Source organism: Pipra filicauda, unplaced genomic scaffold (assembly GCF_003945595.2).
Source record: "Pipra filicauda isolate LSUMZ 115617 unplaced genomic scaffold, ASM394559v2 scaffold45_size4122338_pilon, whole genome shotgun sequence".
In the NCBI taxonomy this organism is placed as follows: Eukaryota; Metazoa; Chordata; class Aves; order Passeriformes; family Pipridae; genus Pipra; species Pipra filicauda.
In genome coordinates, this window is record NW_024104598.1 from 2,390,398 (window position 1) to 2,413,913 (window position 23,516).

Consider the following 23,516-nt stretch of genomic DNA (forward strand, 5'->3'; position numbering starts at 1 on the left):
CCCCCAACTAAATGTAAATATTTGTCCTTTACTGTTTTATTCCTCCTTGTGTATCAAGCTTATACAATGGCAGGACAATTTGCCATGGTCTACATTAGGGGATATGGGCATCATGTTAAATTATTTCAGTTGCAGAAAATCACTTGGTGAAAGTACACATCAAAATTTTTCTGTCTCAGATGAAAGGCTGAAGGTTGGGGGAACAGAACTTGATGATGATCTCAGACTGGTGACTTCATGGCAAGCAGACAAATAGGAAGTCTTCTGTAGCATCATGCTACCAGAAAATGAAGACATTCTTTCTCACAAGGTTTTGCTGATATTTTATTATAGGTGACATTTCTGTGAGTACTCTGTGTGCAAAAGATGGAGCACTGCACTACAAAACCGGTAATGAAAAGCAATCCCAACCAATGTTGATTTCATTTATAGGTAGCATCACAGGAAAAAAATGGAGCAGAAACCCAACACACTCTTTTGCTATATATGGAACTTCCTTGCCAAGGATAGTGCTCTAGAATTTTTTTTCCCCTCTGTCTGTTTTTGCTACAACTGTAAAAGAAGATTTCTGCCAGCATGTAGCAATCACTACAACTTTGTAAAAGAGATGATAAAACAAACATTGTGAGAACAGGTAGCTGGAACAAATGATGCAGGGGCTTTCCTTCAGCACTACATTCCTAGTCATAAAGTATTTGAAAAGGAAGCCTTCATATGTTTTCTTATTTTTATATTTACTTAAACAAAAGAATGTTGAAACTTTAAGCCTTGTGACTCTCATCAAGAAAAACTTCAACAAAACAGGAAAAGATCTTGTACATCCTGAGAATTATTACATCTTTAAAAGGTAAATTACAACTTAGTACTTCAGAATAGTATCGTGCAAAGGCAATAAATTTTCAATGCCACCTACTGGTAAAATAAATTACAAAGCGTGCAAGACTGTGCCTGCAACACCCCTGCCTTGAACAGCCGCTACCCAGAGACATAGCCCATGTGGTACACAGGCACTTCTGAGCTCTCTGCAAAAGAAAGCACCCTACTCCGTGTGATTTTATCGTAGAAACATAGAATGGTTTGGTCTGAAGGGACCTTTAAAGTTCATCTGTTCCAACTGCCCTGCAATGAGCAGAGACCTCTTCAACTACAGCAGGTTGCTGGCCTTGAAGACGTCCAGGGATGAAGCATGCACAGCCTCTCTGGTCGACCTGTGCCAGTGCCTCCCCATCCCCACTGTAAAGAAATTCTTCCTAATATCCAATATAAACCTGCCCTCTTTCAGTTTGAATCCATTCCCCCTTGTCCTATCACTACATGCCCTTGTCAAAAGTCCCTCCTCAGCTCTCTTGTAGCCTCTTTAGTACTGGAAGGTGCTAGAAGGTCTTCCCAGAGCCTTCTCTTCTCCAGACTCAACAACCCCAACTCTCTCAGCCTGTCTCCATAGCCAAGGTGCTCCAGCCCTCTGGTCATCCTCATGAGGATCCCAGAGCTGGATGCAGCCCTGCAGGTGGGGCCTCACAGGACCTGAGCAGAGGAGAAGAATCCCCTCCCTCGCGTGCTGCCCACGCTGCTTTCGATGCAGCCCAGGACACGTTTGGTTTCGCGGCTGCAAGTGCCCATCGCTGGCTATGTCCAGCCTCTCACCCACCAGCACCCCCAGGTCCCTCTCAGCAGGGCTGTTTATCACGGCAGAAGGAATCTCAGCCCACGGCCAAGGCTCTGGTGCAAGTATAAATAACCAAGGCCACCAGTTCACAGCCCCAGCACCTGCCGTGGCCTCTCCTGCAAACACCACCTGCTCCACAAGCGATGGTCAGCGTTCACTCCTTTGGTTAGAACCACTTCCCTTCTCGTCTGAGCAACGCGCTGAGCAGCTAGAGAGGGTTTCTGTTAGAATCAGAATTATTCGTCCCCCCTTGAGCCACCTCAGGCCTTTAAAATATTTTAAAACAAAACAAAACCAAAAAAATCCCGAAACACAAGCAAAACCAACCAACCAAACAAAAACACACACACACACAAAAGGAGCGTTTAGTTTTACCCTGCGAAGGGGTAATTAACTGGGGGCGGGGGGAAATTTCTCAGACATATTGTGCAGTCCCGGCACAGGGCAGTCGCCATCACGTGTGGGGGGGGTTGTTTAAAAGGCGTGTAGATGAGGCGCGTGGGGATGAGGTTTGGTGGCTAACCGGTGGGTTAGCGGTGCGGCTCGGTGGTCTCGGAGGGCTTTTGTATTCCAGCCTAAGGGACTCGCTGTCCCAGCTCCGTCCCCGGCTCCGTTCCCGACCCCGCACCGCCCCCGCCCCTCGCGTCCCTCAGGCGCCGCCTCAGCGCCGCCCTGCCCGCCGGCGGGCCGACAGCGCCCCCTGCCGGCGCCGCGCCCACAGCCCCGCCGGGGCTCGCCCTGCGGAGCTGCCCCGGCCTCACCCTCCTGGCATCCCAAACACACCTCCCTTCGCGTTACACGCTGCGCCGGTTTCGGCTGGCACAGAGTTTATTTTCTTCCCAGTAGCTGGCAGAGGGCTGTGTTTTGGATTTAACGCTCATGACGCGCTGATGTTTCGGGTTTTGCTAAGGAGGGCTCACCGCTAAGTCGAGGGCTTTCTGCTGTCTCATGCTCTTCACAAGGAGCCAGGAGGGATCGCGGCCAGGACAAGTGACGCGGACTGGCCAAGGGGATATTTCACACCGTAGAATGCCATGCCCGGTGTGTAAACTGGGGGAGTTACCTGTAAGGGGGGGCTACCTGGTTTGGGAATGGGTTTGGCATCTGTCAGCAGGTGGTGGGCAGTGGTATCGTGCATCACCTGTTTTTCTTGGGTTTTCTCTCTCCCCCCCCCCCCCCTTTTTAATCACTATTATTATAATATTAGATTACACCTTATGTTATATTTTACTTTGTTTCAATTATTAAACTGTTATTATCTCAACCCACAGGTTTCACTTCTTTTCCTAATTCTCCTCCCCATCCCACCAGGGTTGGGGGGAGGAGTGAGCGAGCAGTACTTTAGTTGCCAGCTGGTATTAAACCAGGACATAAATGCACAGTTTCCTGTGTCTGTGCACGCTCTGTGTTTTCCAGGGGCTCCCAGAGCAGCGTGCCCAGCCCCCTGTGCCCCTTCCAGCCATGGCAGTCTGGGAGGACAGCGGCTGTGGGAGAGCTGGGTCAGCACCACGCTCACCCAACGCTCCTGCAAACACTCTCCTCACTCAAGCTGTTTGCCTGTGAGGAGAGGAGTTCAGGTAACACCTGTTCAGTCTGTGGGGCTACAGCTGGGGTGCCCCATGGGGACCCCTGACAGCCAGCCCAGTCCCACCATCCCAGCCAGGAGCCGGGCACTGGGGCAGCCCCAGCCTTGGGCATTGGGCACCTCCATGGGGATGGAGATGGGGATGGGCAGAGGCCAGGCTGGGACACAGAACCATAGCATGGCTTGGGTCGGATGGGACCTTAAAGACCATCTCGTTCCAGCCTCTTGGCCATGGACAGGTTGCTTCTACGAGACCAGGTTGCTCCAAGCCCCATTCAACCCAGCCTTTAACACTTCCAGGGATGGAGCATCCACAGCTCCTCTGGACAACCTGTGCCAGTGTTTCATTGTAAAAAAATGCACCATCTCTAGGCTGCTCTGGTGCCCAACCAAAGCCCAGAAACGAACATCACATAAGCCGAAATTTTTAGCATTTGTTATCTCATTCACAAATTTATATTGAAAACACATATTTTAGTAGTCACACTTAAAGCTGTCAATTTCTTTCCACTGCAGATATATATAGTTTTTTTAAAATATGAACAAATAAAAGCGTAATTATAGGGCATAAGTACACAATGGTGACTTTGGAAATAGTCCCTTAATTAGTTTCTTTAGGATGATGTCAAGCACCTAAGAAACAGCACAATAAACCAGAAATTTAAGTATCTGGAAGGTTTCAATTCTGGCAGGACTGCTTTCCCTTATTATAAAAAGAACAGAACAAATTTCCTGAAATGTTTAATGTCAGTACTTGCAGTTCTCCTTTCACAACAGCAAGAGAAAAAAAATTGTCTAATGCCCAAAAGTGACATCTGTGAAAAAAAATCTGTGCTAACAAGAATGAAAAGAACATCTAGTATAAATTATTCACAGAAATTCCCTTAATAGACTAAATTTACATCATAAAATCCTTTTTTACACAGTTTGCATAGTAAAGAAAGTTATGTTATTGATACTAGTGTTAAACCAGCTTTATGTGGTATAGCAGATCAGACTCATGCTATGTTTAGCAGATGGACACATTTCTGCTGTGTGTAGGGACTGTATCAGTTAGCCATCTGAAAACATCTTATCAGCACATTCATCCTTGCCATCTAATTTTAATTTAAGAGCATCACTATCAGTAGTTGAGATTTAAAAGGTTGAGAAAGCAGTCATCACCAGAACAGCCTTTTGTTATACAGCCCATCTCAGATAGCTCTTGCCACCCATTTGAAACTGGTGCTGCAGGCAGAGAGCAAGAGAGTGAATTGAAGCAGCAGCCATCTTCCCAGAACAGCATTTGGAATATCACTTGAGGAGGCACATAGTAGAGTCAACCAAATTAACATTTTCAGCGTTATTGACGCTACAAGATTTATTACTCCCTGTTCAATTTAAAAAGATTCCCTGGGGAAATTTTTAAGGGGTGCTTGCTTTATTAGTTGTTATTGAGTTGGACCATTTGACGGCTTGTAGGGAATGTCTGAATAACAAAAGCCTTGCTAGGAAGAGATCAAGAGACCCCTGGTGACTGATCCGGATGGCATTGATTTGATTTTAGCATGATGCATTTAGTTTCCATTGTTAGAAGAATATAGAAGATGAATTTATAGAACAAATAGTAACTGTGGGGCTGTGACAGAACCTGGAGCCCCACAGTGCACACAGCTCTCACTCTGGCAAGCAATTAATTTCAGCAAGATTACTGTGTACAGCTGGATCACTGCGAGGAGGAAGCACTAGGGCTGAACCCCACAACTTCTACACTTGATATTCACAGAGTCACTCCACTAACGTATCACAGCACCTCTGAGGTGAGGACAGGAGGAAAGATGAGAGAGGAAGATTTCTGTCACCTTAAAGTTTGTGAATAACCTTCTTCCAGCACAGAGAAGCCATGAAACATCCTTGCATAAGCAGGATGTAGAAACAATAGAAGCGTTCCGGGAAATACAAACATGGGGTGAATTAGAGTCACGTAGTCATGCAGTTTAAGAGGTAGTCTTGGTATTAAAATACAAAACACAAGGCTAGCTAACAAGTAACAAAACACAAGGTTAAGCACTGATAAGGATGAATCTATTTTTTTCTGAGGGATTATGAAAAAAACAGAGCAAATCTAGGAAAATGGAGACAGGAAAGACTGTAAGTTTGGTAAATTTACCCAGACACTAGAGCATTTATAGAGCCATGTACAATGACATCAGCTTCCTCTATATCCTGATAAAAAGAACTAGGAAAGCAAGAGTGCATCGAGTTTACAGGATTATATAATCAGCATCATTTGCTATTTGCAATAACCTCTACGTCCCTCATTTACATTTAGTCAGCAGTCGAAAGTTGTATTGCTGCTGTCAAAATGGCTTTTACTTTCCGAAGAAAGGGTTTGTGAATATTCCTGTTACACCAAGAAACAGGTAGCGGAGAGACATGATGTACTCAGAGATGGTTAAAATCAACTTATCTAAAGCTTAAACTAAAAGCTGAAGATTTTTTGAAAAGGACTTAAAATATGTCTTTAATAAATGCCTCGAAAAGTCTGAGTTGTTTCAATTTCAGATGAATCTCTGCTGGATGGGCAGCAGCTATCCATATTCTAGACTGAGAACTACACTGAGATATTTTTCTACTACGGTTCCAAAAATTCCCTATCCTCATGTATTTATTTTCCAGTCCCTAGTTCCCTGGCAAACATATAGTTGTGGCAACCTGATTGATCACCTCTACGATTCCACAGTGCAACCACTGAGTGCAACCTCCAAATTACCATGTGAAAGAAGCAAAGGGGTTTTGTTCAGCTGTAAGCATTTTGGGCCATATCAGATCTGAGCTGTCAAATTCCAGATTTCATCAGTGGCTTAATATTAATCGATCATTAACCCCACATCTGTGCTAAATACTGGGCTTTGGTAAAAAAGTGTGCCAGGCAAATATTCAGATCGTACAAACCAAAGGAAGACTGAAATCTGTTTCTCCAGGCACACCAAGGTTATTCAGCAGGAATAACATTTGTCCCACTGTTTTTTGACCCATCTAGACTTTGCTGTGTACAACTACTGTAATTATACTTAACCCTCTCTGTGTCACACATGCTAATGTAATTTTCTGTAATGTATTGGAGTCATCCATAATTCACTCCTGCCATTCTAACAGAAAGCTTTATGCCTGTGGGGCTGAAAAACACGTTTGGTTTTCCGATATGCCAGATGAATTCCCAAACCAGTGGATTACAGTCAGTTTCTTTAACCTTGACTCTGATGCCAACCAGTCTACAGAACAAAACAGGTTTATTAGCAAGAGATTCCATGGGGTAGGAGATATTCTCAAGCAACAGCTCTAACTCACCATTTCTGCTGATCTAGCATTTCTCTGTTGCCAGGTTAATATCCTCGTCATTGCCCTACACAATTACCTCGTACTAATTCTCTCTTGTTTTGGCCAGATTAAAAGAAATTATTTTTATGGAACAAAAAGTCTGAAGAATAGTAAACCTGGCAAAAGAATCAACTTCAAATGATTAACATTAGCTCTTGAAAATCCAGTTGGACTCTCAGTTTGAATGATATGTCTGTTATTTCAGGTCTGAAACCAAAAAAGTCAGTGACTATGAATGTCTAAATGGTGGCTAAAACACACAAAAAACTATTGGTGGGTGTTCCCCAAGTGGAAGCTTTGCTCATCTTCCTGACTAGTCCATGTACAGGAGGAGCAATTCAAGGGAGCTCCATAAGGTACTGCCATCCCTGACACACTGCCGTGCTCTGCGAGAGCCAGAGCCAAGGCACAACAAACACTTCCTGAAAAGCATGTAACTGTGACAGAAAGGAAGAACAGGCTTCTTCCCATTACACCAAATCAAAATACCATGTTCAAGAACCTGTCCACAGATGACTAAACCCAGCAAATTGGATGATCATATTGTGGTGAGCTACAGCCGTGGGTGTCACACAACAAGAAGTATCCTGCAACCAAGTAAGATCAGCCTCACTGAAAGAATGATTGATTGCAAGCAAAGAAGAAAGAAATTACATAGGATAGCGCTTTTTTTCTGGGGACAGTATTCTTCTTCGTGCTTTTAAACCCAAGACAAAGACTCTGTGAATGTCAGATGCTAATTTAAACCAAATGAAAATGATTTCTAACTTGTCATATCAAGCATATTACAGAAATGCATCTCTGTTCACTGTGTAATGCCTAAAGATCTTCTCCGTTATATTTGTTTTCTTGTTGATTCTCCTCATTTAAGAAAGAAATACATTGCTATCTAAAAATAAATGATTCTGACAAGCTTTTTCTCTTTTTCAGTGACTTTATAACAGTAACAAAAAATCTTGAGCCGCTAACTTTAGTGCAAATTTTGTCCAAAAATGGACAAACTAAACATTTCAGGATTAGGTCCATAGAATTACACCACTATTAGATTCAAATTGATAAATGTTTATTCACCATGAATGATATTGTAATACTTCCAAAGGGACCATGGTGGGAACAAAGGACAACAGATCAGCAACAACCAAGAGCAGTCTGATGCTGAAACCTTTTTTATATTTAAATGTTAAATTTCAAACACTTGCAGACAAAGAGACAGGGGTGCGTTCAAAGGTGACAGAAAATGCTTGCAGCTCCCTAGGGGGAACTGCTGGACATCGAGAGACTACTGTGACAGCACCTACCTCCTGAACCAGCAATCTCAGCTTCAGAAAGGAAGAAATCTAGTTTTGCTAGGAAGGAAAAGGGAGAATATGGGGCTGTTCAGGAAAAGCAGAAGGCCAGCCATGGAAGCAGCAAAAGCCCAGTACTGTTACCACATTCTCATTTCCTTCTTAAGGGAAAAGCGTTGAAATTCCAAGAAGAGAAAAAGGCATTCTGAGCTGGCTGGGAAGAGAATGATACACAAACATGAAGGTAGGAGGGAAGGCATGTTAGGGGAGGAATGGAAGAAAGGGTGGTATCAGAATCTAGTGGAAAGGGAAGGGATCCAGAGGTGGGAAAGAAGAGCTAGGTAGCACCAGTGGGATGAGAAGAGAGAACAGAAGTGGAAAAGGCTCTGGGAAGTTAAGTTACATGCCAGAGGAATTCTTGGCAAAAAAATGTTTGGGAATCACTAACATAAAACACTGTGCATAGTATGGCAGTAAACCTACATGAATTATTATTCAGATTACAGATAATTTTCACTCTGTGTAGAAGTGTGAGACTGTAACAGGAAAAGAACAAAATCAGAGCTGTGAAGTGTGAAAGAAAGTAGAGAGAGAATTTGTTTTTCTCAGGTCATATTTTTACATACAGAGAGGAAAACATTTTAATCCTAAAATATTAAGAAAAGCAGCTAAGAAGAAAAAAAATGAAGTCTCAATTAAAAGAAGTACCTCTGGATTAATATCTTGTTCTGTGGTTTGTCTAACCTGTTACTTTTCATTCCTTTCCTTTTCAACTACATTTTCAACATCTAAATCTGTATTTTGTATGTCTAAATCTGTAGTTTATATGTCTAACAAACCCTAGCTACTGAGTATGCTTGTCACATATAAGAATCACCACCCTGCCAACTCAGATTGATATCTAAGTCTTGCTCAGCCTTTGTACTGGAAGATATTTTTATACAGGCCTCTTGCCATCAGAAAAAAGAGTCTTACTTCTGGTCATGTCGACAGCACAGCAGGACAGCTGGAAGGTGTTTTGGAAGTGAAGCTGCTAAAGACCAAGGCTGACTAAACCACATCAAAGCAGGGCCTTTTGAATTCTCAAGAGGAAAAAATTAGAAAGGAATTAGCAGGAGAATAGGTTAGGGCTTTATAACTGGGAGTCATTAAATTGTATGAGAGGTAGTTCAGGTTTTAGGATAACCTAGATAGGAATGGGGTGGGAGAGATCAAGGTACAAATGTAGGTAGGAGAGAAAAACTAAGTTAAGGTCAGGTTACTCTGGCAGAAGTTAAATACATTGCTATTATGGACTTTAACACTAAGGCAATTATGAATCCCCTTCCTAGTCATGGTTCCTGCTGATTACTTTGCATTTTGAAACAGCAGAACAGGCTCTAGCCAAGCCATTTGTTTGGATTTGGCTCAGATATGTCTACACCCCGCTGAACCAACTCATTTCACTGGCAAATTGATAGAAGCTTGAAACCTATCACTGGAAATTATTTGTTGCACGAAGCCAAGCTCACTTGGCCAAGTTCACAACAGGTGTAATAAAACTGAGGAAAGGCTCTGACAGATTTTTCATACAACTTATCCCAGACCCTATTTCCTGACATAGTCCTTTCCCGTTTGCTAAGCAACTGCTGAGATGGATAGTGTAATATCATGGAACAACATTCCTGTCATTAATAATTTTATCACTGAAACTTGAATTGATAGATTATCACTGGGCTGTTTCAATCAAAAATAATTATGAGTATTGACAAGGGGAACTGTTCTGGAAGAGCAGTTGATGGCAATGCTTATCCTATCACTCTCTGGCCTTGGGTTTTATCTGATTTAAAATCAGTGGTACAGGATCAGTATTAGGAATCCACACAGGGAAAGTTTCAAATCCAGCTTCTCAAATCGCATGCGGTCACAGTGACTGCACTTGATGCACCACGTTATCCCAGCAAGGAACATATCTGTGTGTCAGAGTTTCTTGTGGGAGAAAAGCAATAGAAAGGATCACAACATTCCGTATCCCAGCTCTAAAAGCAATGAGTGACACCAACAAGAAAAAATTAGTGGAAGCTTACGGGAGACATGTGAAAAGAGTTTCTCAAAATGTAAAATAAGTGCCCATGAAGCAGCGCGGGACACTGACTATCCTTCAGGAAAAGACTGTACTAAAGTTGCCGGTCTTTGGAGGAGGAAGCTCTTTTGTATGATATAATAAGATGTACCACAGCAAAAGGAAACTAATAATCAATTCTCCACTGTCTGCTAACACCACTAAAAGGATTCGTGTTAAGAAAGATTGATTAAAGCATGTGCTGCCACTGCTGCTGACCCTGAAAACAGATGCAATTGCACTGTTTGAGAATATGAGCCCCAATCTAGCAGCAAAGCAGGATATTGAAAATGAATTCAGAACAAAGATTATCAGATGTCTGATTAAAAAGCACTATAACAGAAGAAGAATAAGAGATTTTAAATGTGAGTTCTGGGGCATGCAGATGGAAAAACAATGATGGACTCATAGACCATTAGCATTTATTAAGGGCAGTAGTACAGAGATACTAAAACATAGTCAGTCAGAAATATTATTTAAAAATAACTTGGATGTTCATAAATGCCAGATAAAGAGAAATGCTCTGCCTCTTTCAGCTTTCATTTGAGCATGACAGGAAACGTGTGGGGAGGATATCAATTTTACAAACAGAAATGGAGGGATGAAGTTTAAGAACTTCATTACTTTGTGAAAGTACAAAGGAAATGAAGTAAAAAAAGCTGCTGCAGGCCATGGCAAAGTTAGCTGATACTGGCTAGTGATTGATAAGAGCAGCAATTACTGACAGTTCTAAAAAATGTCATTCTATTTTAATTCTCAGTGTGTCAGACTCAGGAAAATTAAATCACATCAGAAGCCATAGACCTATTACTGAAAGGTCAATTTTTATGAAACTTTTCTTCAAAAGTTTTAACGAAGAGATTAAATAAGCCTACTCCATTAACTCGAGTCAGACAAGTTTTAGGGGAACATCAGGCAAAAATGGGCTAAAAACTATTGTACTTAGAGACACTACACAGAGCTTTGCTTCTATTTTCAAAGATCTCTTGGAAATCAAAGAGTAAATGACCTTGAATATTTGTATCATTCAAGACTTTTACAGAAACATGCAGATTTGCTTTGAACTGAAAAATGAAGCAGCATCACTCGTCTAAATTAAGGTAGAGGTGGCACAGGAAAGCTGGTGTCATCCCTCCTATGTAATGTCCTCTAACGCGCCCGTTGGAACTGAAGGGGCAATTCAGAGTCAGAATCACACCACTGCACTATCAAATCTTGATGCTGTGGCTTCTCCAGTAACCCATGGAAGAAGGAAAATATCATGATCACTGAGTCCTAGTGCAACTGACTGATTTTTAAAAGCCACGCCAAAAAAGTGCTGTGATCATTTCTTGATCCATGCACAATTCAAAATTTGAAACACAGACTCTGAGAAGCTGTGTATGATTGTGCTGGATAACAGTGAGAAAATTGAGGACCAGGGTTGATCCAAGAAAATGAAAGGTTGTTCTGGACTTAAAGGCCTAGCTTGGGAAAAAAAAAAACAACAACAGTTCTTGAAAAATAGGCCTTCTAATGCATTTGCAGTACCACAGTTTATGTATCAGATTGCACAATATCACTTTCTCTCCTTTACAATAGAGTGGGCTATTGATGAGTGCCTGTGTGTTCATCTTTTATGTTTGATAAGGCTAAGCCCAGTAATTTCAAGTAATTTTCAATTTGAAAAGTACACCAGTACCAGCTATCTTAGCAGAATGACTTACCTGAAGATTTAACCCAAAGGGAACCATCCAAGACTATATATTGTATGTTCATTAGAAGGATAAGTAATGAATTCAGCAATCAGGAAAAGTCTTCAACAGTGATATTAATTAATATTAACTTAATACAGTAAGACTTGAGGATTTCAGAAAGTATCCAATCAGTAACTAACATGGCATTTTTTGCCTCTTTTCACATTTGAACTGGTGTGACACAGTAGAACTTTTAAAATGAGATAAGCAAAAAATGCCAAATGAGACTCTTCCTCATATATAATGCACTTGAATTGATATCCAAGAGGGAATAGTTAGAAGGCACAACTAGTTTGTCTTCTGCTAAACAATAGAATTTATAATTCATAAGAAGAAATATATTATAGACAGTGTCAATGGTCTCAGGGAAAGAGATTTTACTTTTATTAGAGATTGCATAGCTCCTCTTATGTACTCAGCCAATTGACAGGAAAGGAGAACTAACATGCTGAAAGGTACCCACTAAAAATGTGTTCAAATGGCAGATTGGCTCTACAGAAATTACAGAAGTATGTTCTGGCCTATCTGCATTACACTTCAGCCTTCCTACCTGAATCCAGAGGTAAACAGGAAAAAAAGAAATGTTATTGTTGGTACTGGTAGGCCTCTTTGAAAGCAGATGAATCACCTTTCATTTTAAGGGCTTTTAGGTATTCCCTTGAAATTTTAAATATACTTCCCAGCCGCTGAAGGTTTTAATTTGTTATTACATTTTTCTTATTTATTGCTTCTATTCTTTTTCACTCTGTTCCTCACAGGCTCTGCTTTTTCCTGTACAGAGTGTGTACATAAATTATTAGATTGTATTGATTTCATCCTACTATTCATACTTCTAATCTTAAAGTACTTATTTTTAGATAATTTTTTTTTTAAATTTGTCATCTTACTTTTTTGCTCAGTTCTTACAACTCTGCTCTATGTGGCTGAGGGTGCCTGTGTGTTTTGTGGCTCCTGCTGCTCTTGGATGCCTCTCATGTTCATGGAGCTCACACCACTCATCTGTATGCCCAGGCTGAGCTGTCTATGGGATGGACAGGCCAGCGGGGGCAGCCTTGACAACTCTGCACAAGGGCTCCCCTGGGTGGGGAGATAAGTGCTCCATTACCCAACAGGAGCTGGGATAGGGATCAAATATGGCTAGAGACTGAGGAATGGCTGGAAACCTGTACAGTCACTGTATCTCCCAGAGTTGCAGGGAAAAGCTGTGAAAATGAGAAGGAAACTGCAGCAACCACCCATCTTATCAGCTCTATTAGAATTAAAAAGACTGTACTGAGTAGTACTGGATCAAGGCTGATGTCATCCACTATTTAGTTTACCTTTTGAGCTGCCTTCCAGCATATATTAGCATTACAACATCCACTGGGGGACAGGCCAGCACAGGCATCCACATTTCCAGACAACAGCCCCTTAAAGCACACAGCTGTGTTGTGAGATGGTATCAGCCAGTGCAGAGCCCCAGGAATCTGGGAAAACCTGCGTGTGCTTGGGCAGGGTTGGTTATTGCAGAAACACCTGAGTCAGCTTCCTTTCTCCCTATGGCTGTCCCACAGCCTTCCCTGAGGCAGACAGTCCTGCACACCTTCATCTTGCCTGCTCCTTGCTTTTCTCCTTCTCTCAGATCTTCATAGACAACTGCATATTGTTGAGTTTCCTGGGCCATCTATCTTCACTCATTTTTGCTTGGGAGTGTTAGCTGCAGCCCTATGCCTAGACCACTCTGCTTTCGAATGGGACAAGGAGAATGGGACTGCTGGCAAAGAAGGGCAAAATTGGAAGCTGCACGAGGTTGTGAAGGATGAAAACCTTCAGCCAAGGCATTGGAGCTAAACCACAGAGCCTGCTTAAGAAGATGAGCTGAAAAGAGATGATGTAGTTTGATAATGATATCAAAGAAGCCAATAGGGAAAAGATACTTTCTTCATTTAAGTTTTTTACTGGAGTGCTATAGATGTGCACAGCAATGAATGAAAGCTTTGAAAACCGAGTGTAGGTCTACCAAATATACAGAATCTAACAATCATTTATAACAGGAATTGTAAAACATTTTCTTAAAGCTTACATTATAACTGTTGTTGTAACTATTGTCTCTTCATGGAGAATGTTATAAGCAGCAGAGAAGAACAGGGTCATTCAATACTGCCCATATGATTAGACAATCACTTGTACCTTTATTTCTATTACTGTCACCATCTGCCAGCAACACGAGTTATACTTGAATATCTTGCAAAAAATAACTACTAATACACATATTGAGGGGCTTACCTTTGAGGGGTTTAGACTTTTTGACAAAACTGCTGATCTCTCGATATAATTTTTGTACACTTGGTAGTAAAATACATAATCAAGGACAGTTTAAAACATACATATACAAGAGATGCACAAGTCATTAAAAGCTGTGTACAAAAACTTGTGATTAACACAAATTTACTTGTGATAACACAATCTTTGTATGTATCTCATGCAACCGCATATTTTTTTTGTTCTCTTGTTGGAATCTTTAACATTCAGTTCTGCTTTACTGTCTAAGCTAATTAATGCACACTAAACTGAACTGATTTTGTTAATATTTTAGCTAGAGATATTGAGCTCCCCACATCATTTCAGTGCTCTGGCTTTCACACATCAGCCTCATTCACTCACTCTACAGTCCTCCGTGTTAAAAAATAATATAATCTGACTTTATTTTATCTATTTATCACGCTGGGATAATCAACAGATAACAAGTGAAAACTGAAACGAAGCATGAGGTGTCAGCATACCAAACGTCACAGCAGAAAAGACTGTCACCACCGGAGGGCACTAAACCCTGAGAAACTAAATTGGCTATAAAAGGACACACAAGAAAATGGATGATTTCACTGGAAGCACACAGGAATTTGCTAAGATGATGCAACTTCTTATCTTAAAATTGTCAGTTAAGTGCCAGACTGATAAGAGCGGCTTTATCCCAACCCTACACTATTCAGTAAACTGTTCTGTGAGTGTACCACCAGTGTACGACCCATCACAATTAAACACTGAACTTCTCTCATGATGTTTAGGAGCAGTTTAGCAAGATCAACGGAACTATATCCATGCAGGCATGACGAGAGTCATGACGCGAGTCATGCCTCAGACATTGTTAGTGAACAGATATTCAGCTATCCTTAAGAATCTCTCTACCAGCAGGAAATACATTATTTCGTTCTATTTCCCAGAAGACATCAAAATAACTTTTCCTTGTGGTCTTTTTTTTTTTTTTCTTTGGTGGTTTATTTGAATTATAATTTTTAAGAAGGCTTTGATGGCAGCCGTAAACCGGGCAATCCAGTTATGGGAGTGTTAACTGCGGGATTACAGCACCAAAACGTCTGTTGGTGCTGGAAAGGGGATACAGGCTGCCGTTAAGATTCCCTTGATCCCCAGCAGCTCTCTCCGAGCCGCTGCTGCTCAGGCCGGGCTCACAGAGCCGCGTCCCCGGCTCGGTCCTTCCCCGCGGTCAGACCTAAGCGGCTCGGCTTAGCTGGGACCGCGCCCATGCGGTTTCCTTGCCCCGGGGAGAGCGCACGCCGGGGACTTGGTGTTAGTTCTGCTATTGTCAACGTGTAGTAACTCCGGCCAAGAAAAACGTAGATTATAGTCTGTAAAGTCATCTGTTTGTTTAGACACCATAGGTGTTACAGCTGCCTGCGGTGCTTTCCGCAAACAGCTGACTGGAAAGTGATGAAGTAGGGAAAAAATGCAGTGAGTAATGATGAACTTTTGCATACTTTGTAAAACTTTTTACTTCCTTTGAGAAGCGCTGGCACTCTGCCGCTTTGCAGCACATCTCTTTATGGCACTCTCTTTCCATTTCCTCATGGTTTTAGGGCTGTGCGGTAGCAGGCACAAATAATCAGCTGTCTCCATACACAAATTCACTGCCCATTCCCATCAGCAAGCCTTGCTGTATTTCTTCGCTCCCGATCCCGCTATTCAAGCAGCTGGGTTTCCCTTCGGAACTGTGTGTAGTGGGAGGAGTCAGATCTCAGCCTCTGGAATATGTGCGGAAAGAGTTTATGGAGCACAGACTGAAACTCAGACGAGCTGCGATCTCCCCTGGGCTTTCTCTTTCGACAGTGGCTATTACATTCTTTTCTTTACAGTGGCAGCCTTCACAGGAGAGCACACGGTACACCATCCATCCCTGTCTCCTGCCTCGTTTATCACTCCTCTGCTCTCCTACCCCAGCACAGCCTGGTGTGGCAGCCTGATGTGGGCAGAGGCTGACCCCCCTTCATTCACAGTAGCTGTCCTGTGATCTCCCACATCTCAGATATGTGTTGAAACTTTAACAGATGTTTTTTTCCTGGCATGCAGAAACTATGCTCTGGTGCATTAAAAATAATAAAAAAAAAAAGCTTGTGATAACTGGATGGTACTTCTGGGTACCATAATGCTGGATTTGGGTACCTAACTTCCATCTAAGTCCCACTTTACCTTTCTCAGGCTGTTTGGTATCAGGCCCTACCAGTGACTAAACAATTAACTTCTTTCCAAATTACACTATTACCTATATTCTAAAGGGCTAATTGAAAGACAGGGAAATACATTAGCTCTTTGACCAAAAAGCTTCAACAGCCTTTAAATCAGTTGACAAAAGCACACTCCTGAAAATATGGGAGGCAACAACATTAATTTCTGGGGCACATCCCACACATGCTGAAATCTCACAACACAGCAAACATCCATGGGGTAGTTGAGCCATCAGAGGAGCAGAAGGAGGCTGAGGAGACTGGGAAGGAAAGGCTTCCCTTTCACTCCTGTCTCTATTTCAAACTTGTGTTTCGTTATTTCTGACTTGTGTTCACAGTCTGATTTGAAAACTTACTAAAACTCTGGAGATATATATATATTTTAATATATATATTAAAAAACCCTTTTTAAACAAGAGAAGTGTACTCAATACACTTCAATAGCAGAAACCTGGTGCACCTTCTGAGACTGTGATGTGGACATATGACATGCACAGCAGAAGGACTTCTGAAAGGATATGTTATTTGAACAACTTGGGTAGGTCCCCAGGTGGTAAATGCAAAAGCTGTATATGTTAGATTCTCTTCCAGAGGACTGATAAGAGAATGAATTTTTTTTCAGAGCATCTAACTGATAGATACAAAAGACTCCCATTTTCCACATGATTTAAGACTCGGGGTTATCTTTTTAAAGGTGCTTTAATGCCAAAAGGTTTAGACAGTCTTTTAAGTTGACTTTTGAAAGTTGGGATCTCACGTTGTAAGTTAGGAGTTCTTTTGAACAGCTTTGGGGTACCTACCAGAGACAACAATAGGCATAGAGATATCTTTGAAATCTTCTCCTTCAATCCCACTAATTCTGTGTTTAAATAGCAATTTGGTTTTTTTTAAATATGAAGGCCTGTAAATCAGTTCCATGCTTTGGAAAAGGCCCATCAATGGACAGGAAGACTTTATAAGGGTTACAAACGACCCACTCTCCTTTAGCACACACAAAGGATTATGCTTTGCTGCTGGATATACGTTTATTCATGAATATGTACATTTATTCACTGCTACCAATTTTTGTTGGTGCTTGCTGCCTTTACCCACAGTCTTCTAGGTATTTTTATTATTTTTTGGTTTATGTTTACACTGTATTAGAAACAGTGTTAGAACTCCAGACCACTAAATACAGAAATACTATAGTTACTTTATTAATATTTCAGGAATAAAACGGTCCTGCCATTGTGTGGTTCCCAATCTCCTCCTTTATTTTGGCAGTACCTGTTGTTTGCAGTGATTCATGGAACTGAAAGCCCAGGAATAATAAAAAAAAAAAACCAAAAAAGGTCAGTCAGTTTAACAGGTTGACATAAGTCATACATCACCTTATGATTGATCAGCCATGACACTGGAAAGTGGGAGGGAAAAAGGTGTGTGCCCTTTGAAAGAAGTGTGGTCCTAGATCACTTGGGCAAACTGTGAAGCCACCGAGTCAGACAATGGCTGCTTAAACTCTGAATGCATGAGAAAATTCAGTGCTGGGTATTGCATGGAGCTCCTGTGCTCCTCCACAGATCATTCTGGGAGAGCATCGTCCCAACCCTACCACAGGCCACTGTGTAATTTGCACAAAGTCGACAAACCATCAGCCTGTGCAATTACAGAGGTCTGTAAAATCTTCTTTGGCATTCTGGCTGAGGTACTTACACAGTTTTAGGTATTGTTGGGTTTGCTGCTGGGTGGAGCTGGGCAGAGGGAGCGTGTAATTAGGAGGCAAAACTGAGCAAAGACCTCTCTGGTTCTTGCTGTTTCTGGCTCTTGTTGAATAGCAAATCTAATTGCATTGCAACTCTAATTGCATATTCTGTGGGCATAAAAGCATTTATCCAAGATATCTAGCGCTATGAGGAAATTAAAGGCTTAGAAAGTGCAGCTTTTAAACTGAACGTTGTGACCTGGTGCACTGTACGCAGTCACAAGCTGTTTGAAGGCATGCTTTGGTACACCAAGCCCTTCCTCTTTGTTCCCACCATCCTGCATCATGATATTAAACCCAAACTAAATATTTTAGGCTTTGGAAAGCAACCAGACACATTTTTAGGTCTTGCTCTTGACTAAAAATACACTTCTTGAAGCAGTAATGCTCCACAAATAAAGGCTTAGTATGAAAACATGGCCACGAACTCAACTGATTGACTTGAGTAACTTTTTATTAAGAATTCCTGTAATGAAGCTGCTGTTGTGTTACAGTTGCCCCAGTAACAAAAGTCCCCACCAGTTTGGTGCATGGAATGGTTAACTCAGGTAATAAAAGATGAATGTACAAAAAAGTTAATCTGAAAAGCCTGAGATTATATTAGTATACAAAAACATATACTAAATACATGTACTGAACATAGAGAGTGTTGAGAACTGTCTCTGACGATTGAAGGAAGCAATGAGGATCCAGGGCTGTTTATCAAGGATTTAGATGAGGGATTGAGTCCACCGTCAGCAAATTTTCAGATGACACTAAGTTGGGGGGGGGAGTGTCGATCAGCTGGAAGGCAGGAGGGCTCTGCAGAGGGACCTGGACAGGCTGGAAAGTTGGGCTGATTCCAAGGGGATGAGGTTCAACCAGGCCAAGTGCTGGGTCCTCCACTTTGGCCACAACAATCCCATGCAGGGCTACAGGCTGGGGACAGAGTGGCTGGAGAGCAGCCAGGCAGGAAGGGACCTGGGAGTTTGGATTGACAGAAAGCTGAACATGAGCCAGCAGTGTGCCCAGGTGGCCGAGAAGGCCAATGGCATCCTGGCCTGGATCAGGAACAGTGTGGCAGCAGGAGCAGGGAAGTGATTCTTGCCCTGTACTCAGCACTGGTGAGGCCACCCCTGGAGTGCTGTGTCCAGTTCTGGGCCCTTCAGTTCAGGAAGGACATTGAGGGGCTGGAGCAGGTCTAGAGAAGAGCAACAAGGCTGGTGAAGGGACCCAAGCACAAGTGCTATGAGGAGAGGCTGAGGGAGCTGGGGTTGTTCAGCCTGGAGAAGAGGAGGCTCAGGGGAGACCTCATCACTCTCTGGAACTCCCTGACAGGAGGGTGTAGCCAGGTGGGGGTTGGTCTCTTCTCCCAGGCAGCGATCAGTGAGACAAGAGGTCAAGGTCTTAAGCTGTGCCAGGGGAGGTTCAGGTTAGATATTAGGAAGAAATTCTTTACAGAGAGGGTAATCAGGCATTGGAATGGGCTGCCCAGGGAAGGGGTGGATTCTCCTTCCCCGGAGGTTTTTAAGATGAGACTGGATGTAGCACTTAGTGCCATGGTCTGGGAACCACGGCGGTGTTGGATCAAGGGTTGGACTTGATCTCAGAGGTCCCTTCCAACCCGGCTGATTCTATGAATGGTACAGCTGCAGGAGCAGCTGTCAACGGAGCCTCAAGGGTTAAATTTCTTCCTGGTAGCTTTTATGGGGCTGTGTTTTGCCTCTGTGATGATAATGCTGTTGATAACAGAGGGATGCTTTAGATACTGACGAGCACAGCGCGCCTGTTCTGCTCCTGGCGGGGGGCGCACAAGACGCTGGGAAGGGGCACGAGCCGAGCCCACACCACGTATAGAAACACCACTCTCAGGCACATGGTCTGATTTTTGGGGGTTTGTTCCCTGCGGGGCCAGCACCTCCCCGAACTTGCCGACCCTCCCGCAAGGCCCGGCCCCTCTCGGAGCCGCCCGGCCGGGGCTGCTCCCCCCGCTCCCGCCCGGCCCCGCTCCGCCCCGCGGGCAGTGCGCATGTATTGAGCGGCCCGGCCCTGAGTCACCCCCTCCGCTCCTCGGCCGCTCCCGGCGAGGGCAGGAAAGGCGGCCACCATGAACCGCTTGGGCAAGAGAGGCAATGAGACCCTCATCGAGATGTCGCTGTCGGCGGACGGTGAGCGGGGGGGAGCGAGGGGGTCGCTGCTCGGTTCCGCCTCTGCCCCCCGGGGCAGGGCAGGGCAGGGCTGAGCTTCCTGCCCGGGGGTGACTCGGGGCCCGCGGAGGCGTCGCGGGTGGGAGGCGGCGGGGGGCGAGCGGGGCGTGGGGGATTTGGGGCGCTCTGGTTCCTCCCCGGGGTCTGCAGGCCGGCATCTGTGAGATGGGGCTGATCCCGGGGGATTCCCGGCCCCTCCCGCCTCGGGTTTTGATCCTCCGGCTTCCACTGAGCGCAGCAGAGCCACTTTTCCATGAGCCTGATCAAAGTATGATTAGATCTTTATAAACCCCAGGTAAACCTTGAAAGCAAAGGTTCTTACATCATCACCCTCCCCAGAACAATGAGAAACCCCTTGATTTTTATCCTAAAGCAAGCTGCAAATGCACAAGTCCCTCTGCCTCACAGCAAACTTTTATCCTCCCCCGAGGCACCAGCTGGGATCAGGTGCCGGCTCCCAGGAGCTGAGGTTGCCATTACAAGAAGGTTCAGAGCAGGCTGAGTCACCCCTCTCTTGGAAGGTGGGAGAGGTGGGAGCAGCCCCTCTCCCCTGCCACCCCATCCCAGATGTGCTGGTGCCCCTCAGCTTTGGCTGAGGCCCCTGCAGCAGTGGCAGCTGGGCAGTGGGGTTTGTGTCACGGCCTGACTTCTTTTGCAATAGCCAGGTTACAGTTTCCACTCATGTCAGTATGGTATGTCATTACTTATAATAAATGTGGTCATATTAATGATTTTGTAAAATAACATGACGCAAGTGCGTATTTATCAGCACCTCACCTGGCAACGTGAATCAACAGTGAGATGTAAGAGAGCATGTTGATGCTTTCAGCATGGGACTGTGGTTATTTAAAAACAAAATAAAAATGCTGACCTGGAAAAATTTCTTTTTTGGGGAATAATGCTTTGCCATCAGTCCTAGAAGTGAAGATCTTAAAGCAGGAAGGAACTCAAGTGTTGGCTTCTTGGGTCATGTGTTCTCCCTCAAAGCTCAATTATGCTGTCTGTTTTAGCAAAACGTATAATGCCATAATATATGTTAATACCCCCCAGCACTAGTGTCAAATCGTGATTTTTCAAAATATTTGACAGTCTTGTTTCAGAGAGATACGATGGCAGGCATTGACTGTGAAAATTACCCAGAAGAAGCTCTTAGCAGTGCCAGCAAGGAGCGGTGTCCAGCTGCGGGGAGGCAGGCGTCCACAGCAAGTGTCAGACGAAGGTTGGCCCTCTCTGGGAAAGCCTGGTGGAGCTGGCAGGCTTCTTAGGAACTGGAGCAGATGGGTGTTACAGCCTCTTGGCCAGCAATGCTATTCCAAAGGGGATGTGGGGAGGCCTGAGTCACTGCCCATCCCGCTGCCTGTGAGCAGTGAAAAGTGCTAGAACTGAACTGCTCTAACCAGGGGTTGTTCTTCTGAAGTGGCTTGAGACTAAAAAATATTTACAGAGCACACAAAATATTCCCATTTAGGGAAGGATTCTATGAAGTCAGGTTTGTAAACGCAGTATTCAGTTTTCCCGTGAGTGCCTTGTGGGTTTTTTCTAGTCATGAATATTGAATATAAGGAGATTTGAGGAGTTTCAGTGAACAAGGATGGTTAAGGAGGATTTACCATACAGTAGCACATGACTGTCCAGACAAAATCTTGTAACAGTTCAATTAATTTTTTTCTAACTAACCACTTTTCTAAAACAGAAACAAATTGAATATGAGTAGTCTTTTTAAAGTTTATGTAAATTCGTTGCCCAAAAATCTCTCAAGGTTAAAAGAAATAAAATCTTCCTTAAATTATGTCTCAGAAAACTTAACAGTATGCGTGTACTGCCAGCAGAACTTCTTGTAGATCTAAACATCTGTTTTGTGCCTTTAAGGAAAAGCGTCCTAAGGCTGTACATGTCTAATGTGCATAAGAGGGCCCATGTGAGTCAGTAGGAATAAGGCAGAAGAGAAGACATCTGCTACTTATTTTCCTTTCCATGTTTGTATTTGGATAGTGTGTGTGTATTTAATTCTGGTTTACTACTGCTTTTCATTAAACTTGAATGCTGGTAGACAGGTTGTGGGGATGAAAAACTTTCTGCTGCTGGTACACAGTTTAACTTGCAGAGTCTGTGTTCAGAGCCTGTGTGCCACAACTCCTACCTGGAAGGAAGTTTTCTGGCTTCCTGCTGAATTAAATCTGTGTGAGGTAACAACTTCCACTTCTGTGTGTGTGATTTTGCATTCTGTTAGAAGATGTGTGTCATTTACCTCAAATATTAAACTCTAAGAAAACTGAACTTGTGAAATTGGAATGTAAATATCAGAGGAAGACCACCACACTATGTTGCTAGGAATATTTATGTCTTTGTTGCCTTTCAGTGTTTTTTTTCCCCCAGCACTTTAATGCTACGGTAACTGTGTTGTGGGATATATCCCAAGACCGTGGATCTTCTGGAAACTTGCAGTTGGCTCCATGCCATGATTTGAAATATGCTGCCTTTATACACATGGCTCCTCTTCAGAAACTTCCAGGAGTCTGGTTTGAACTCAAAACACTCTAAACTGTATAAATTCAAATGCTCACTTAGTTTGGTTGTCATCTTGCTTGTGTTTCCTCTGAGAAAGGTGGAAAAACATCAGGAAAAGCCAATGGTATGACTTGCAAACAGCGCTTGTGCCAGTGTTTTGGCGTCTTGTAATGCCTCAACATTCAGGGCCAAATACTGCTGTCATTTAATAGATGATGATACTTCACTTATTTGATCAGAATTATGATTCATACTAATAACATAAAATACAGACCTGTGTTCAAAACTACATCTGTCTCTAATTACTGGCGCAATGTATGGAGTAATTTCTGATCTATTTGTGGAAACGCTGAACGGGCTATCGTGTTCCCACAGGGCTAAACCAAGGGGTTTCTTAATGGGAAAGCTGTTGGAAAGATTATTCCTAGGTAAGGAAATAAAAGCTCCAAGAAATTTATACATAGTTCAGAATATAAAAGGCAGGGGAGAAAATACTCTTAGACCAACCAATGTGTAGTTTCTGAGTGGAATTTCTTTGCTGGCTGCTATGAGTCACCGCGGGGGCACAGCGTAAATACAGGTTGGTTATTGGAAGGTAAACCTCCTTGTAGCAGAAAACTCCTGTCTGTAGTAGGAAAACTTGCTTTTGGGAACTGATCCCAACAGCTTGCATCATATCGTTGTATGATGCTTTTAATGAGGAAATGAGAACATCAAGCCCATTCCTCTGCAGCTGTTAAGTATGGACTTTTCTCTGAAGATTGTGTTAGTTTAAAAAAAAAAAGAAAAGAAAAATTGCTCTTGGAAAACACTTATTTTAGGTGAGAACCCTGCATATGAGCTTAAACTCA

General features: G+C 43.1%; 1 protein-coding gene across 3 annotated transcripts in view; it reads left to right on the top strand.

The window, feature by feature from the left end:
- The first annotated feature begins 20,024 nt into the window (after positions 1-20,024).
- The window catches only part of ANO5 (anoctamin 5), a 52,756-nt gene continuing 49,264 nt past the window's right edge, over positions 20,025-23,516 (top strand). For all 3 annotated transcript variants that reach the window (XM_039386011.1, XM_027732474.2, XM_027732475.2), the window contains exon 1: positions 20,025-20,118. In XM_039386011.1, coding sequence (XP_039241945.1) covers positions 20,058-20,118 — 61 coding nt within the window. In that variant the 5' untranslated portion in view covers positions 20,025-20,057. The remainder of the gene's footprint in view (positions 20,119-23,516) is intronic.